This window comes from Eublepharis macularius, chromosome 2, assembly GCF_028583425.1.
Source record: "Eublepharis macularius isolate TG4126 chromosome 2, MPM_Emac_v1.0, whole genome shotgun sequence".
In the NCBI taxonomy this organism is placed as follows: Eukaryota; Metazoa; Chordata; class Lepidosauria; order Squamata; family Eublepharidae; genus Eublepharis; species Eublepharis macularius.
This window is the reverse complement of record NC_072791.1, coordinates 207395847-207412428: the sequence shown is the minus strand read 5'-3', so window position 1 is coordinate 207412428 and position 16582 is coordinate 207395847. Positions and strand designations below refer to the sequence as shown.

At 45.0% G+C, this 16582-nt stretch overlaps 1 protein-coding gene across 1 annotated transcript in view; it reads left to right on the top strand.

Moving 5' to 3' along the window:
• The first annotated feature begins 10267 nt into the window (after positions 1 to 10267).
• The window catches only part of ATIC (5-aminoimidazole-4-carboxamide ribonucleotide formyltransferase/IMP cyclohydrolase), a 40387-nt gene continuing 34072 nt past the window's right edge, over positions 10268 to 16582 (top strand). Inside the window, exons 1-3 of the mRNA XM_054970415.1 lie at positions 10268 to 10337; positions 11852 to 11978; positions 15619 to 15695. Coding sequence (XP_054826390.1) covers positions 10313 to 10337; positions 11852 to 11978; positions 15619 to 15695 — 229 coding nt within the window. The 5' untranslated portion in view covers positions 10268 to 10312. The remainder of the gene's footprint in view (positions 10338 to 11851; positions 11979 to 15618; positions 15696 to 16582) is intronic.

Sequence of the window (16582 nt, the reverse complement as noted above, 5' to 3'; positions counted from 1 at the left end):
TCTTTGTGTCAAAATTACCCTTAAGGAATAGGTATCTACCTTCCTGGTCCTTTTCTACTACTATATCTTCAGATCTAACATTCTTCGAAATAAGAATTGCCACCCCTCTGGATTTGGAGTTACCATGAGCTAGGTATTGGTGGTTCCACCAGCTAGATCTGAATACCTGTTTCACCTTTGCTGAAAGATGTGTTTCTTGGAGTAACAAAAAATCTGGACGCTGTTTCAGCAGTGTAGCCTGGACCCTTTTGCATTTAATAACATTATTTAGACCCCGACAGTTTAGAGAAAGAACTTTAAACTCCATTTCCTGCGAAATAAAAAGAAGTCAATAAAACAGGGTTTATATGACTGTAAGGTGCAAACAATCTTTTGAATTTCAAGGTTTTACCCCAACTATAACAAGAACTGGTCAACTATTACGTATTAATTGCAATTTGCTAGAATATAAAATGAGGAGAAAACCTCAATGGAGAGTAGCTGAGAGATGTGAAGAGATTTGAGAAGAGAAAATTCTTAGAGAGAAGGAAGAGAAAAGAAATAGAAAGAAGATTTTTTTAAAAAAAAAGAAAAAGAAAAAAGAAAAAAGAAAGGGAAAAAAGAACAAGGTATAAGAACCCTAACCTCCTTAGTACTTTCAAGGAGGAAACCACCGGAAACCTTCCCTAGTAGGAAAGGGATTGCTAACAATATATTCAGAATCGTGTGCACTGAAACTGGGTTTTGGTCTTTCAACCCAGTATCCAGGGTTTAAACTAAATTAGAGAGCCAACTAGGCCTCACTTCCGTCCACCCCCTCCCACCTTACCCGGCTGCATTTTAAGCTAAATCAGAGACCATACAGCGAAACAGGAGAGAAAGTAAGTAATTTTCTGAGTGACATTTAAGAAAGGTTGATTGTTTATAAGGAAACTTCTCGCTTCTTTTTCATTTGTGGGAAAAAGTAGTATTCCGGCAGAAAACAGAAAGTCTTGCCACCTTCTGCAACTCTTCTTTGGTTTGTTCATGGTGACTCCTTTCGTGGACCTCTATCATCTTTTTTTACTGGTATTTTGCTCCAGTTGTTCAGTGAAGTTCTTGCGTTGTAAACAGCAGTTTTGCTTGGAGAGGTGGTTTGCCAGTCTAGTTGTAGATCTTTAAGTAGTTTGGTGCCAGTTTCCATGTCGTGAGCTTGGTATGTCTTCCCTTGCCAATGTACCAGAATTCTTGTTGATGGAGCCCAGCGGTATCTCATTTCAGCCTCATTCAGTTTGTTAATGATCGGCTTTAATTCCCTCCTTTTTGCTAGTGTTTCTGCAGAGAGATCTTGAAATATATATATTTTTTTATTTTGATAGGAGAAATATCCTCTCACTCTAGCTTCCTTCATGATCTTTTCTTTTGATCTGTAGTCAGGGAGGTTTATTATTATATCTCTTTGCTGTTGTCTTGATCTTGTATTGATTAGTGACCCCACTCTGTAGGCATGAGATATTAGGGGGGTTATACCATCCTCCAGTCTTAGTTCTTTTCTAAGCCATTCTGCTATAAATATAGAGAGATCTGTATTGCGTTCTTCATGTTCATCAAAACCTCTGATTTTTATATTATTAGATCTTAGCTTATTATCAAGATCTAAGATTTTTTCATGAAGCTGTTCATTTATTGCATGTAGATCATGGATTTCTTTTTGGTTGTCTATAGCTAGTTGCTTAGCATTTTCGGCAGTCTGTGCAACCCGATCAATTGACTCTTTAAGTTCACAAGTCTGATTTTTAATTGCATTTTCAAGCCTTGTAACTATTTTATTTTCAAGCCGTTCCAGGGCAGTAGTTATTTCTCCCTCTAGAGCCTGAGCTTCATCAGGGTCTTTTGCTGGCTTGGCGGTCTCCATTTTAGCTGGCCCTTGTCAATTTCCCACCGGGGCTTGTTTAGCTTCTATCTGCTCTAAAAAGGATTTTAGGGAAGGGCCGCTTTGATCTGTGGGCTTGTTTTTTCCTCCTCCTGTTTTTCCCATAATTTTTAGAAGCTTACTGCTGTATAGGCGCTTGCAAAAAGCCGCGGTAGGCCGTTAGGGTGCGGAGCGAGGTTTTAGACGTCTGCCATCTTCGCACGACACCCCCTCAATTGGATCCATTTGACTCCACGGGCGAGCATAAATCAGCTCGTTGCCCAAGCAGGAGGGGGTCATGGTGCCCAGACAAGCCCTCAGGATGAGATGGTCTGACCATGGCACTGCTATAGCTTCATCCAGATCCACCTGTATCCCGAACCCAAAGATCAAATCCAGTGTGTGTCCTGCTCGATGTGTGGGCATTGATACAAACTGGGAGAGTCCTAATGCTGCCATGGAGGCTATCATGTCCATGGCCTGTGAGAAGGTAGCATCATCAGCATAGACACTGATGTCCCCTAAGACCAGAAGCCTGGGGTACTCCAAGGCCCAGCCAGCCAACGCCTCTAACAGGCCTGGCACAGCATCTGCTGGTGCACTGGGCGATCGGTACGCCAGACAGATGGCTATACTCTCCTCGGCATCCCACACCAGGCCCACACAATCAATGCCAGCAATCTTTGGCAAGGGGAGCAGCCTGATGGAGAAAGACTCTCAAATGAGCACCACTACCCCAACAAGACATTTCCCAATATGTAAAACAAATATGAGAAACCTGTACCATAAATGTGTTGGAATATATGTGTGTTGCAAGGTCTGAGATTCAGTCATTATGGGGTTAATGTGTTTACCTACCATGCTATCGTTTAGATTGACCTGGAAGGGGAACCTGGCTCAAAGCCAATAATCTGCAAGCCCGGAAAACTTGAGAGTGTTTGTAAACTGTTATTGGTCAACAGGTCAGGTGATTTTCTTTCAGGGTCAAGAAGACAGAGGAATAAGAAGATTCTCCATTCAGTTATCCCAGCTCTTTGTTTGTAACCAGTAGTGAGAATGTAGCTCCAGGCATTTGTTATTTTGTAGGCAATCCTGTTAACCTTTTCCCTTTAGAAGTAAATGATTTTAAAAGCTAAACTCGTGTGCTGACTCTCTATTGATTCAAGATCCATTGCACCTCTGAAGAAAAGCTATTTTTTAACCTTTTCCCCCAACCAATTGGACCAGTTGAAGTAATTATTAAGGTGAAAAAGATGCTAGCGATTCGTGTATATTGTTCTTTGAATAACAGCAGTATGGTATGGCTTTGGATAGGCAATATGAGATCATTAACTCTCAAAAAAGGCAAACCTTATGAGTTATATCATCCTGCTTTCAGATAATACTGCCAGTCATTGCTGCATCTCAAAATAGTCTAGGAGACTCAAAGTTATCTCAGAAGTCTCAGTCAACTTGAGAGGAACAATCCTTACTGAAACTACTCCTTTTTAGCTCTCCAGAGAGCCAGCTAAAAAGAAGAAAGCAAACAAACAAAGTAACTGCAGACAAAAGTATCTCCTTTTCAAGTACAACACAATTCTCTCTCTCATTGTCTCACAGCAAACATGAGAAGGGTGTGGGAGTAGAAGACACTCTGTTGTGCCAGCCAGGAAAAAGGTGGGGAAATAGCTTCCAATGCTACAAAAAGAAACTTTTCAGCAACTTGAGGAAGCCAAGCAAGAAGTGAGAAGGAAAACAAAAGGGAAAAGGTGGGAAACTGCCTCCAGAGCTAAGAAAAAACCCCACTTCATAGAGCAAACTGTATCCCAGCAACACCAAGAGAAGCGGCAGAGTGGAAAACACTAAATCTTCACAGCTATTCTGCTGTGTCTGGAAAGAAATGGGCAGAAAGTCAGCTTCATGGCTGCAATAAAAGGGAGGAAAGTAGGGAAATTCTACTGTAGCAATGCGCAGAGCATACTTGCTGCAGAGGAACAAGTGCAGGGAAAAATACCTCTGCACTAGAACCTACAACTATATAGTCAAGCTTTTAAGGTTTCCTCAAAATCTGAAAATCCTTTAAAGAGTTATGATGACCTCGTCCAATCTTTAAGGCCACTTTCGGTAGGTGCTCAAGAGGGAAAACTGGTCAAGTCCAATTTGTCATCTAAACCTTGGTTTGATCAAAGCTGTATTTGTGCTAAAAATGCTTTAATCTATGCCTATAAGCTAGCACTGAGAGCTGATGAAAAGACCAGACAGGATGCATATCGTTCTCTTTCATTTTTAAAAAAGAAATATAAATCACTGGTTGCCCACTGTAAGAAAAAACATACCAGAAAACTGTGGGCCAATATAATTGAAGCAGCTACGAGCAAAAACTCAGTGGTGTTCTGGAAACTAGTGTCAAACCGCGCCTCCACAGCCGCCTCCTCCTTGGCTTCCTGTATCCCCCCAGATAAATGGACTTCTTTTTTCCAAAAAATGTATAATGATCCTATTCAACCCCCTCCTGCCCTAACAATAGAAAATCTGGCCAAATGCCCCCCAGTTCATGCCGAAGAGGTAAACGCTTATATTAGCCAGTTAAAGAATGCAAAAGCCCCTGGGCTTGATGGAATATCTCCAGAATTACTAAAAACAAATAAGGACTGGTGGGCAACTTTCCTAGCCTCCCTATTTACTTATATTGATGAAACCGGCTACATCCCCAATGATTGGGGAATGGCTATAGTAGTCCCCTTCCATAAGAAGGGAAAGAAGGAGGATCCATCCAATTATAGGCCCATCAGCTTACTAAGCATTGTAAGCAAGTTGTCTACAAAACATCTGCTGAAGAAATTTTCAGACTGGCTAGAACAGGAGGATATAATTGCTGATGAGCAAGCTGGGTTTAGAGCTGGCAGGTCAACAATAGATCACTGCCTAGTAATGCAACACCTTGTAGAGAAATATGCTACAGGAGACCAAGCATCACTTTACCAGGCATTTGTTGATTTAAAAGCAGCTTTTGACACAGTCTCTAGAAATAGACTTTGGAGGAAACTGCAGGCCTCCTCTATTGATAGGCGACTGCTGTTCCTTTTTGGGGCTATGCACGAGCAAACTGCCCTGAGTAAGGTGCAGCCGAATTGGGCATTTGACTGACCCCATTCAAACTTACAGGCAGGTGTGCCTTCTAGCCCCCTTTCTGTTTATCTTCTACATCAACAATTTGGTAAACGTTTTGAATGACCCTGGATTGCACCCTCCCAAATTATCAAATAGGCACATTCACATACTGCTCTATGCAGATGATGCTGTATTACTTTCTAGGACCCCCATAGGGCTGAAACGAGCCCTAAAAAAATTCTCCCAATTCTCTGATACTGAACACCTTCTAACTAATTACCAAAAAACTAAGATCCTGGCTTTCGGTAAAAATCCAAAGATCAGACGATGGGAGCTTCAGAGGCATCAGTTAGAACAAGTTACCAGCTTCAAATATTTGGGTGTAGTTTTGCAAGCCTCAGGTACCAAAATAACACATAGCAGCTTCATTGCTGATGTGGGAGAAAAAACAGCACACAGTATACTGAAATTCTATCGATCACAAGGGGGGCAGTATGTACCGGCTGCACTCAGATTGTTTAAAGCCAAACCATTGGCCCAATTAGTATACGGATCATTCTTAGGGCTGCCATCCTCCTCTTTCTCTCAACTTGAGAGAGTGCAGTCCAAATTCCTTAGAGCCCTATTACAAGTGCCCAAATGCATGCCTAACTCATGGGTTAGACTGGAAACAGGAATGTTAAGGGTAGAGGCCAGAATCACCATCCTTTCCATTTTCAAATGGCTGTCAGGACGTCTAAACCCGCAAGGTCTGCTCCCTCTGTTATTCCAAGACAAATTTCAATCTAATTGACAAAAGGCGACTCTGAAATCCCTGGGAAAATTGGGTCTTTCCCCTCAAAGTCTGCTAGTCATGGGGTTAGACCGAGCAAAATCACTCATTAAGCAGAGAGCGACAGACATTGAAAGACAAACAGATTTACTTAGAGCACCAGGTTTTATTTCTTCAGATACTACTAAATATATTGCCGCTCCTGCAGCCTACTTTTACTTTCTTGAATCCAGTAACTTCAGAAGGGCTAGAAGTTCAACTCTACCCTCTGCCGTTCTGGAAGGAAAGTTTAAAGCTGTCCATTACTCTCTTAGGCTTTGCTCCTATCCCCTAAGAGAAATTGACTCAATGGAGCACATCTTCTTTAACTGCCCAAGTCATAGTAAAATTAGAGCGGAAACCATCAGTCCATTAGTAGAAAGATGCCCTGGAAGTTCAAATAAAATCAAACTTGATTATCTTTTGTCTGATCGGAATCACCAGACAACACATCAAGTAGCAAGATTCTGTGGCCAGGTCTACAAGCAACGTAAATCGCATAAGGCAGACTGAATGTATTTTAACCTTTTAAACAACTAATGTATGATGATCTTATTTTTTTACTCTTATATTTATTCATCGTTCTTCCCCTGTATCCAGTCTCAACTGTTTTTAAACTGATTTGCAAATGGTTTTATATGTACTGGTCACAGACTGTAATAATAAACTTGACTTGACTACCTCTGCACTAAGAACAGCAGAAATACCTGAACCTACTTCATGGGGTGAATTATCCTAGCTACCACCAGAAGAAGCTGAGAAATGGAGAAAAGCGGAGGGTGTGGTGTCGGTGTTGAAGAGAATGATAGCACATTGAAAGAGCTCCGTCTCTCCCATGCCTGAAATTTAAGATTTATGTTGGAAGGGCAAAATAAAAATATTTACCCTTCCAATGTAAAGATACACTAAGAGATCCGAAATGCAGATTCATATTTATTAAAGGCACTACAGAAAACCAAACTTACACATTTGGCTAAATTTATGCCCCAAGCCAAGACAGCCTAATGAAATTCTAAAACAAAGTTCTTTAGAATACACATGTATCACTTAGTATAATGTGCTCGAAACCATATTTTCATGACAAACCCACAGAAACAGCAGCAACATATCCTAAGAGTATAATGAAGAGCAGCAAATAGGAGCAGAAGGATTAAAAGTATCCTGCTCACTAGGTTGGAGGCAAGTTCTGACAACAACAGGGCCAACAACAAAGATTCTCAGGTCAAACTCCATGGTCAAGTAACAGATTCCCAAATCAAAGACTATGACCCACCAAGGCTCAGGCAGCCAGAACCAAAGAGCTCACCAACAGCCAAGTCCGGAATACCACAATTGTGACTAGCTAATCCCATGCTAGCTGCAGCCTTATAAAGGGAGTTTCTCCTACAGGTGAGGCTGGGTTCATTAAGCTTCTTTCTCCAAGCTGGCTCATGTCTGCTACTCAAGAGGAGTAGATCAGATCCTGTACTGGCTCTCCTGACATTTCCTCAGCAGGGGGAAGGCCGTGGGCTGCCAGGCATGCGCTCCTGTGCTTGGTCCATGCCTCTGCCCTTACCCTCAGCCTTCGCTGCTCCTGGGGTTCTTTGGGAGACAGTGGCAGGTCTGGCAGCAGGCAGGTTCATGCTAAGGCCACCTGTCTTGATGACACTGTGGTTGCCAACCCTCCTGGAGATCCCCACAAATTACAACTGATCTCCAAATGACAGATTTTAACATTCTCCAAGACATGGAGGCTTTTTAGGCTGGCCTATGTGGAATTATACCCCACATAGGTACTACCTGACAATTGATGTCAACCAACCTAGAGAACTCTGAGAGTTACAAATGACTTTCAAATGACAAGTTTAAATTATCTCAAACACAATGGTGGCTTTGGAGTGTGGCTTCTGTGCAATTATACCCCACTGAGGACCCTCCATATTATGATTGCCGTACCTGGAGATCTCCTTCCATTTCAGCTGAACTTCATATGTCCTATTTTACCTAAATTGGAGACAATGGTGGTATTGGGTATTGGCAACTGGGGAGTCTGAAGCACCTCCTTACAGTAGTTGCCAACTTGGGGTTACGGGGGCTTATATTTTCACCACTTCCTTATTCAAAGCCATGTCTAATACAGGGTGCTTGGAGGGAGGCCACATTCGAGGACTTAGGTCCAGAACCAGAGACTGGATCAGCACCAGCACATGTCCTCTTGTAGGGGACAGTTTCTGGAGTTCAGGGGTGTGTGATTCGGGGTGATCCAAAGATTTTTTTGGGTTTCAGAAGGCTTATATTTTCACCACCTCCGTATTCAAAGCCATGTCTAATACAGGGTGCTTGGAGGGAGGCCACATTCGAGGACTTAGGTCCAGAACCAGAGACTGGATCAGCACCAGCACATGTCCTCTTGTAGGGGACAGTCTCTGGAGTTCGGGAGTGTGTAATTTGGGGTGACCCAAAGATTGTTTTGGGTTTCAGAGGGCTCATATTTTCACCACTTCCTTATTCAAAGCCATGTCTAATACAGGGTGGTTGGAGAGAGGCCACATTCGAGGACTTAGGTCCAGAACCAGAGACTGGATCAGCACCAGCATATGTCCTCTTGGTGGGGAAAGTCTCTGAAGTTCAGGGGTGTGTGATTTGGGGTGATCCAAAGATTGTTTTGTGTTTCAGAGGGCTTATATTTTCACCACTTGCTTATTCAAAGCTATGTCTAATACAGGGTGCTTGGAGACAGGCTACATAGTAGGGCTTAGGTCCAGAACCAGAGACTGGATCAGCACCAGCACATGTCCTCTTGTAGGGGACAGTCTCTGGAGTTCGGATCTGTGTGATTTGGGGTGATCCAAAGTTTTTTTCTGCTGCAGCTGCCGCCCCTTTCTTCTTATTGAATTGTTCTGGGGACATCCTATTTTGAAGCTGTTTACTCAAGATCTGGGTTTTGTAGGATGACCCAGTATAGGTCCCCTTAGAGTGCTGAGTCTTATTAATATGGAGGTGTATAATATGTGCCCCTGCAAACTTCATTTTGGAGTTGTAGCTTTTCAGTTTCCCACAATATTTTTCTTTGGCTTTGCCGCTTTGCGAATAACGAATAAGGAATAAGAAACTGCGAATAAGGAACTGGGAACCAACTTCAGCTTCGTTCACTAGACTGCTACAGAAAAGTAGTTGTTGCCTCAGAGTAAGGAAGTCAGGGTCAAGATGACTGTTCTTCCACTGCAATTTTCTGGAAGGGAGGAATGCACTGAATAGGGTTGCCAGCTCCACGTTGGGAAATTCCTGGAGATCTGAGGGGTGAAACCTGGAGAAACCTGGAGAAAGTGGGGTTTGGGGAGGGAAAGGACCTTGGCATGGCATAATTCCATAGAGACGCCCCACAAAAGTAGCCATTTTCTCCAGGTGAACTGATTTCTGTGGCCTGGAGACCAGTTGTAATTCCGGGAGATCTCCAGCCACTACCTGGAGGCTGGCAACCCTAGCACTGAAGCCTAGTTGGCCACATTTCATGACATAGGCACCAGCAGATGGGTTCTGGTATCTGGGCAGAATCTACGGCAGAGGTCCATGGCTCATGGAGGACCCCACAACAGGCTCAGGATTGGAACACAGCGATATCCTATGTTACATCAACATGGAGGTTCCTGATCTTTTTGGTATGGTGTTGCAACATCCAGAAACCAGTGGGAGAACACTTCAATCTATCAGGACATTCCATCAAGGACTTAAAGGTCACTGTAGTTCAACAGAAACCTTTCAAAAACAGAATCCAACGGGAAGCTGCTGAATTGGAATTCATATGTAAATTTGACTCAGTCAGGCTGGGACTGAATAAGCACTATGAATCTAATTATCAGAAGTAACTGACTTCCTTAACAGAAGCAAACTGATCTCCGTATCAGAAGCTACTGTTTGCATCTACTCCTCCTTCCCCTCTCCACCTATATATCTGACCAGTTTCTTCTTGCCCTCCATGCATCTGACGAAGAGAACTGTGATTCTCGAAAGCTTATGCTACAATAAAGTTGGTTAGTCTTAAAGGTGCTACTGGACTCTTTTTGATGTTGGGTGATATGAGGCTGAGTTTGGGGGGAGGGGGGTCCCATGTAAAGATCCTAAGAATCCATGACTTGGTGGTCCAAATTCTTGTGCTGTGGGGCTGTCACAAAGTTGGGGATGCGTGATTTTTGTGGCGCAGTCTGCGACTGTGGACGTGTGATTTGCTGGTGAGTTTGGGGTGACCACATGCCAAAATCATAACGTTCCACGCAGATCCGTGCTTCAGATGCCTATTTTTGCACGCTGCTTCTCCAAGCCGAGCCCTTCCTGCTGCGCCCGAGCGCCTCTTCCCAGGCCCCGAGGGCCACAGCGCTCCCCGCCCTTCGAGCCTGAGCCGGAGCCCGCCCTCGTGCGCGGCCCCCACCCCACCTGAGCAGGGCGGGCGAGGAAGGCGCGCTCGCGCCGGATGGCCAATGGCCGCCCTGGCCCGCGCCCCGCCCCCGCGCCGCCTCGTATCCCCCCGGCCCCCCTCCTCGCTCTCTCTCTCTCTCAGCGCAGAGATGGCGGCGGGACGGCAGCAGCTGGGTGAGGCGCGCTTCCCTAGCCCTGGAGTCGCCAGCAGTTCCGCGGGACCTCAGGACGGGGCTGGGGGAATGAGAGCCGGCGGTGCTTGTGGGCTTCAGCTTGGCTCTCGGCGTGCACCGCCGCTGCTTCGCGGCCGGGGGGTTCTCCACGGAGGGGCATGTGCTGCAGCCTCTCCTCCGGACTCCTGTGCCCGGGGCGTGCAGAGGGAGCCCGGCTTGTTGGGGGGCGTTGAAATAGGCAGCTGAGTCCCCGCGCCTGCAGTCCAGGGATGCGCTTGCTGGGCGCCCGGGGGGCGAACGTGTGAACCCACCTCGGAACGGGGCAGGGGCGCCTTGTGATTGCCGAGATCCCTCTGGAGGCCGGGCTGGTTTTGCTTTCTCAGGGAGGAGATCTCTGCGGCTCGATCTCTTCTCCCCACTCCCATTGGGCCTGGTTCAGAAGCGCCAGGAGGCGACATTTGGCCCTTCGGGTGGCGGTCCCACACATCACGGGGCAAGTCCTGATTCAGCATTAACCTGAATAGGGTTGCCAGCTCCAGGCTGGGAGATTCCTGGAGATTTGGAGGTGGAGCCCAGGGAGAGCAGAGTTAAAGAGCAGAGAAATCTCAGCCTAAACTACCCTCCAAAGCTGGTGTTTTCTCCAAGGAGCTGGGGAAGGTTGTTTCCACTAGCATGGTCCATAGCTAGAGTTGCCAACCTCCAGGTGTGCCCTGGAGAGCAGTTGTAATTCTGGGAGATCCCCAGGCCCTGCCTGGAGGTTGGTAACCCAAGCTGTTAAACGTGCTAGTGGAATCTCCCCCCCCCCCGCACACACAGTCCTGCCCCCAAGTGGGGCCAATTCAGAATTCATAGTGACATTTGGCCCCTGGGGTGAGGTCCCACACATCTTGGTCTACATCCTGGAGCATTAACCTGACTCAGTGAGCAGATAGCTTCAGCTGGGTAGCTAATATGTTGGTGTGCAGTAGAAGAACAAGATTCGAGTCTAGTAGCACTTTAGAGACCAACTAGATCTCCAGGGAATGGGCTTTTGAGAGACGAGGAGTGGGAAAAGGTAGCAGTCTTTGTATAATCCAGGCAGTCAACACAGTGCACAATGAAGTGTGCTAGTGGAATATCTGCCCTACAGACAGGAGGGAAGGAAGTGTTCCCCCAGGACATCTGACCGAACTCTCCTTTATGACTGAGATGGCTCCTGGTGGCTGCGGTGGGAAAACAGGAATTAAGCCTGTTCCCGTTTTGGGGGGAGCGAGCAGGACAGTGTGCAATGCACCAGTATCAATTTCATGGCTACTGTAAGCTCTGTAATGGTGTCTTATGCTACAGTCCAAAAGGCATTTACTTGGAATATAACTTTCCTAAGCTGCTCAGGACCACTGCATTCATGAGATTTTTATTTTATGGGGATCATAAATGTGTTTCTTTCGATATTTTTACTGGTTGCTTCCAAGTTAAGAAAGTTCCGGATTGCAGCTTTTCCGAATAGTCATCAGCCTCTTTTTATTTTCGTTCCAGCCTTATTCAGCGTCTCAGACAAGACTGGCCTGGTAGAGTTTGCACGATGTCTCAGTTCTTTGGGTTTGTCCCTCGTTGCCTCTGGAGGGACCGCGAAAGCCCTTCGGGATGCAGGCCTGAATGTCAGGTAAAAACTCACTTTTTGGCTACTCAGGCCCCAAAGCACCGGTGTGTGGCCTGCAGGCTACAATTCGCTTCCAGTCACTGTAACATTTTTTTTTAAGTGTATCTAGGCCTCGTTGTTGCAGAAATAAAGCTGTAACGCACTTTGGGTTTGGTCCCATTGAGCTGTTAATGGAGTGAATTTGCAGAAAGGAGAAGATCGGCCTCAGTCTGCCCATAGCTGTCCCTGCAGCCTCCCATGGAACCCAAATTGTTCTTGTGGGTCTGGATGGGGCTGAAATGGGAATGGTGAGGCATCAAACATCCTTTATGTGAGCTTGCTCTGTTCTTGGTTTGATAAGATGAACACATATTTATTTGTTTGTTTACATTATTTATCGTCTGCCTTTCTCACTGAAACTTAAGGTGGATTACATAGCAATTCAGTACAGTCAATTTCAAAGGTGTTTCAATGGACATAGTAGGTTATAAACATGCAAATTTGCAAAGATTTAAAACCAGAAATCCAATACAGAGTTCAAGAAATGCTGAAACAGAGCATGAGACGGACATATAAGACAATATGAGAACTACTCAGTAGGTTTATATATACAGCAATAATAGTAAAGTCTATAGTCCCCCCCTGTCCCTTTACTGATGCATCTCTTTGAGATCAGTTCCTTATCTTGTGAGTGTGAAGTGCCGTCAAGTCGCAACTGACTTATGGCAACCCCAGCAAGGGGCTTTCAAGGCAAGTGAGAAGTAGAGGTGGTTTGCCATTGCCTTCCTCTGCAGAGTCTTCCTTGGTAGTCTCCCACCCAAGTATTGACCCTGCTTAGCTTCTGAGATCTGACAAGATCGGACTATACCATGCCTCCTTCCCTCCCGCTTCCTTATATTACAGCCTTCCTATCTGAGTAAAGAGCCCTCTTGAACAATTCAGGTTCGCACAGTTTGCAGAAAGCCAGGAGAGTGGGAACTTTCCTAACCTCTTCATTCCGTAAAGTTGGGGGCCACCACCGAAAATGCACATCTGCAGGCGTGAAGCTGCGTTATACTGAATCAAACCTTTGGTCCATCTAAGTCACTCTTGTCTACTTAGACTGGCAAAGGCTCTCCAGGGTCTTAGGTGGAAGTCTTTCACATCATCTACTGCTTGGTCCTTTTAGATAGAGATGCTAGGGATTGAAACCTGGGACTTTCTCCATGCCAAGGAGATGCTCTTCCACTCAGAAACGGCCCCTCCCCAATCTCACTCATGTACTTGGGAGTAAGATGTGTTCAACACATTGGGATTTATGCTTGAGTGAGTTAGTCAAGGACTAGGCTGCAAGTCTAGAGTTTTTGGTCATTAAAGGTTCTGAAACAAGGTGGGTAGAAAAGCTGTGACTTTAATAGTGTTTCATCAATTTGCCAACTGTTAAGGGTTTCCCTTTGCTACTATTGTATGTTCTCTGTATGGCCTCTGCTGGGCCCTGTTCTTAGATTTGAGCCTGTTATGTTGACTTTGTTACAGCGTCAACTAAAGATACTCTTTTCGGCTTCATCTGTGATTTGGAAGAAGCTGCTTTAGAAATGAAACACTGGATTTATTTTTCTGCTGGTAACATCAAGGACAAAGAGAATTCCAACATCTTTCATTGCGCTTTTCAAGCTCCTCTCTCTTACTGCAAGGGCTAGAATTAGTTAAAGAAATTGGGATTCTTTGTGCTCTGTCTAGATCTAGGCCGATCACATTTTTATGCTGTCCTTCCTCCAGAGAGCTCAGTTGGCATATGTGGCTCTCCCCTCCTTCATTTTGTCCAATGAGATAAGCTAGGCTCCGAGGGAGGGAAGAGCCCAAGGCCACCCTGAAAGCTTCATGGTTGCATGTGGGTTTGAACCCCACCTCTAAACCACTGCCATATTTCATAGTCTAAATCTTTATGATGAAGGCAAAAATACATATTTGCTCTTTCTCCTGGAGGTGATGCAATAAGCAGGAATTTTGTAAGACTGCTGCAGCTTTTAGTAACCAGGAATTAGGTTGTATTGGCTGCCTTTATTGTGCAATATTGTAATTATCTGGCAGAAGTTACAGTTCCCATATCAGGGAAGAGTTCATATTTTTTCCATTCTGTCCTTGATCCAACCCCGGTTATTTTTTTATAAGAGTTTGTATCATTTCTGTGTATTTTCTTTGAAATACAAGCCAAGACTGATTTCCTTTCTGATGCTTAATTAAACTTTTTTTCCCCCAGTGTCCTAAGAACTCGTGCTCTTTTTGTATTCACGTGAAAGTCATCTGCGTGATGTTCAGATCATGAAAGACTCTCTGTCCTTGTTATAACTAGTAGAAAAGAGCAAGAGTCCAGTAGCCCCTATAAGACGTAACAAAATTTGTGGTAGGGTCTATGAGCTTTCGTGAGCCACAGCTCCCTTCTTCAGATACACTTGTTATAACTAGTGACCTAGTTGAATCCATGAATCGTTAAGTGCAGGAAATCCATTAAGGCAAAACACTTGTCAAAGGCTATGATACGAGATTTGACCTACATTGGCTTACATGTGCTGAGTACATCCTCCAGGGCTGCTTAGTTCCAGACTTTTAAGATTTGATTGTGCAGCCCTGTTGTGTTATACAAAGTTTCTGAAATGTAATAAAAATGAAGATGGGTACAACGACATTGTCATGGGGAATGCAGATGTGCTCTACTGTTTAATTTCCGCACCTGTCTAGCATGAAGAATGATCTTTTGTATTGGCACTGATTTTTTTCAGAATAGTGTTGTAGCCTGAGTCTTTGTTTCAGTTTTAGAGAGAGGCTGAAATAGCAGCAAGCTGAACCAAATTAATTTCTTTTTAATTATGAGACTCAAGGGGGAATTAAGAGTGTGGGTCAATACAGTCAGTGGCTGGGACATGCAATAAACATTGAACAAATAATACCATAGAAAAGAGCACGAGCCCAGTAGCACCTATAAGACTAACAAAATTTGTGATATGGTATGAGCTTTCGTTAGTCACAGCTCACTTCTTCAGATACGTGATATCTGGAGATATCTGGTATCTGAAGAAGTGAGCTGTGACTCACAAAAGCTCATACCCTACCACAAAAGCTCATACCCTACCACAAAAGCTCATACCCTACCACAAATAGCTAGAGGATTGCAGAAATTTGAAAACAAGCCGAAGTCTGATACAGAGCTGGAAGCAATGCTGAAAACAAAACATAAGCAGATTCTTCACTAAACTTTATTTTGTAGGTATCTGAAAGCAGCGTGTGGAAGATTGACAAAGTATTGCTACCAGACCTTAGTCCCCCTGCCTCCACTTTTTTGTATTTGTAAACTGTTTCTGAAATAGCAGATTCAACGGATCTGAATAAAGGGCCAATCGGTGTGAAAGACAGTGTTGTGTAGTGGTTAGAGTGTTGGGCTAGGATCAGAGAGACCCAAGTATGAATTCCCATTCTGCCATGGAAGCTTACTGGGTGAACTCAGGTCACTTTTATACTCAGCCTAACCTACGTTAAAGGTTGTTATGGGACTGAGAACAGAACAGTGTAAGATGCTTTGGTTTCCTAGTTGGGAGAGCGGAGGAGTAAAAAAAATGTTTAATAAATAAAGTACCAGAGATGTGCTGTGATGAGAACCACTTTCTGTCTTCTTTTTCCATATGAACAGAGATGTTTCCGATCTGACTGGATTTCCAGAAATGTTAGGAGGGCGTGTGAAGACACTCCATCCTGCTGTCCATGCTGGTAAGTGGATGCCTCTGGGCTTTGTCTGCAATGTAGGAATTCTGAATGGATCCTTAAAAGGCTTGCAAAGATCCTCTCATTAAGCTACAGATCCCCTAAGCAGCTCCCACTGGCCAACCCGCCACAGGACAGCCTTTGAGCCTTTCTGTGCATAGTGGCACATAACTCTAGCCACACAGGCTTTCTGCAAGCTGTGGTTCTGCAACTTGTTAATTAGGCCGAGATAAAAATGGTAATGGTGCTCGTAATCCTGTCTGTGTTCAGAGGAATTGTATGGTGCAACCCTTCTCTGACTCTTTTACTTTCAAATGCTGGTAGAGGATTACCTGTTGAAGTTTCTGCCCACAGATATCAAAAGATCCCTGTTGGGAGTTCTAGTTTAGAGATGGGCACGAACCACAAAAAAAAGAACCATGGGTTTTCACAAACCAGGAACTGGAGCAAATTCACGAACCAGTTCGCAGTTCGTGGGGTTTAAATGCCCCTTTCCGTCCACTTAGCAGTGGCAGGGAAAGAGGCATTTGACAGTTTAAAGGGCCCTTTCCTGCCTTGCAAGGGGCAGGTCCCTTTAAACTATCAGCTGGCAGGTGGGGGGGGAATCCCCACTTGCAAGTGGCAGGGCCCTTTAAACGGCCCAGCATCAGCCCCACACTTACCTTGCCCAGCCGCCCTGCGGGCCCACGGCGTCCTTCCCCTCCTCCCGCAAGGGGCGGGGTGGCCGTTTTTGGCCTCTTCCACAGCTGTGCGGGCCCGCACAATGGCAGAAGAGCCCAAAAACAGCCTTCCTACCCCTCGCAGGAGGAGGGGGAGGATGCCACGGGCCCTCAGGGCAGCTTGGCAAGGTAAATTTGGGGCTGGGGGGTGGGGGCTGGAGTTTGGGCCATTTA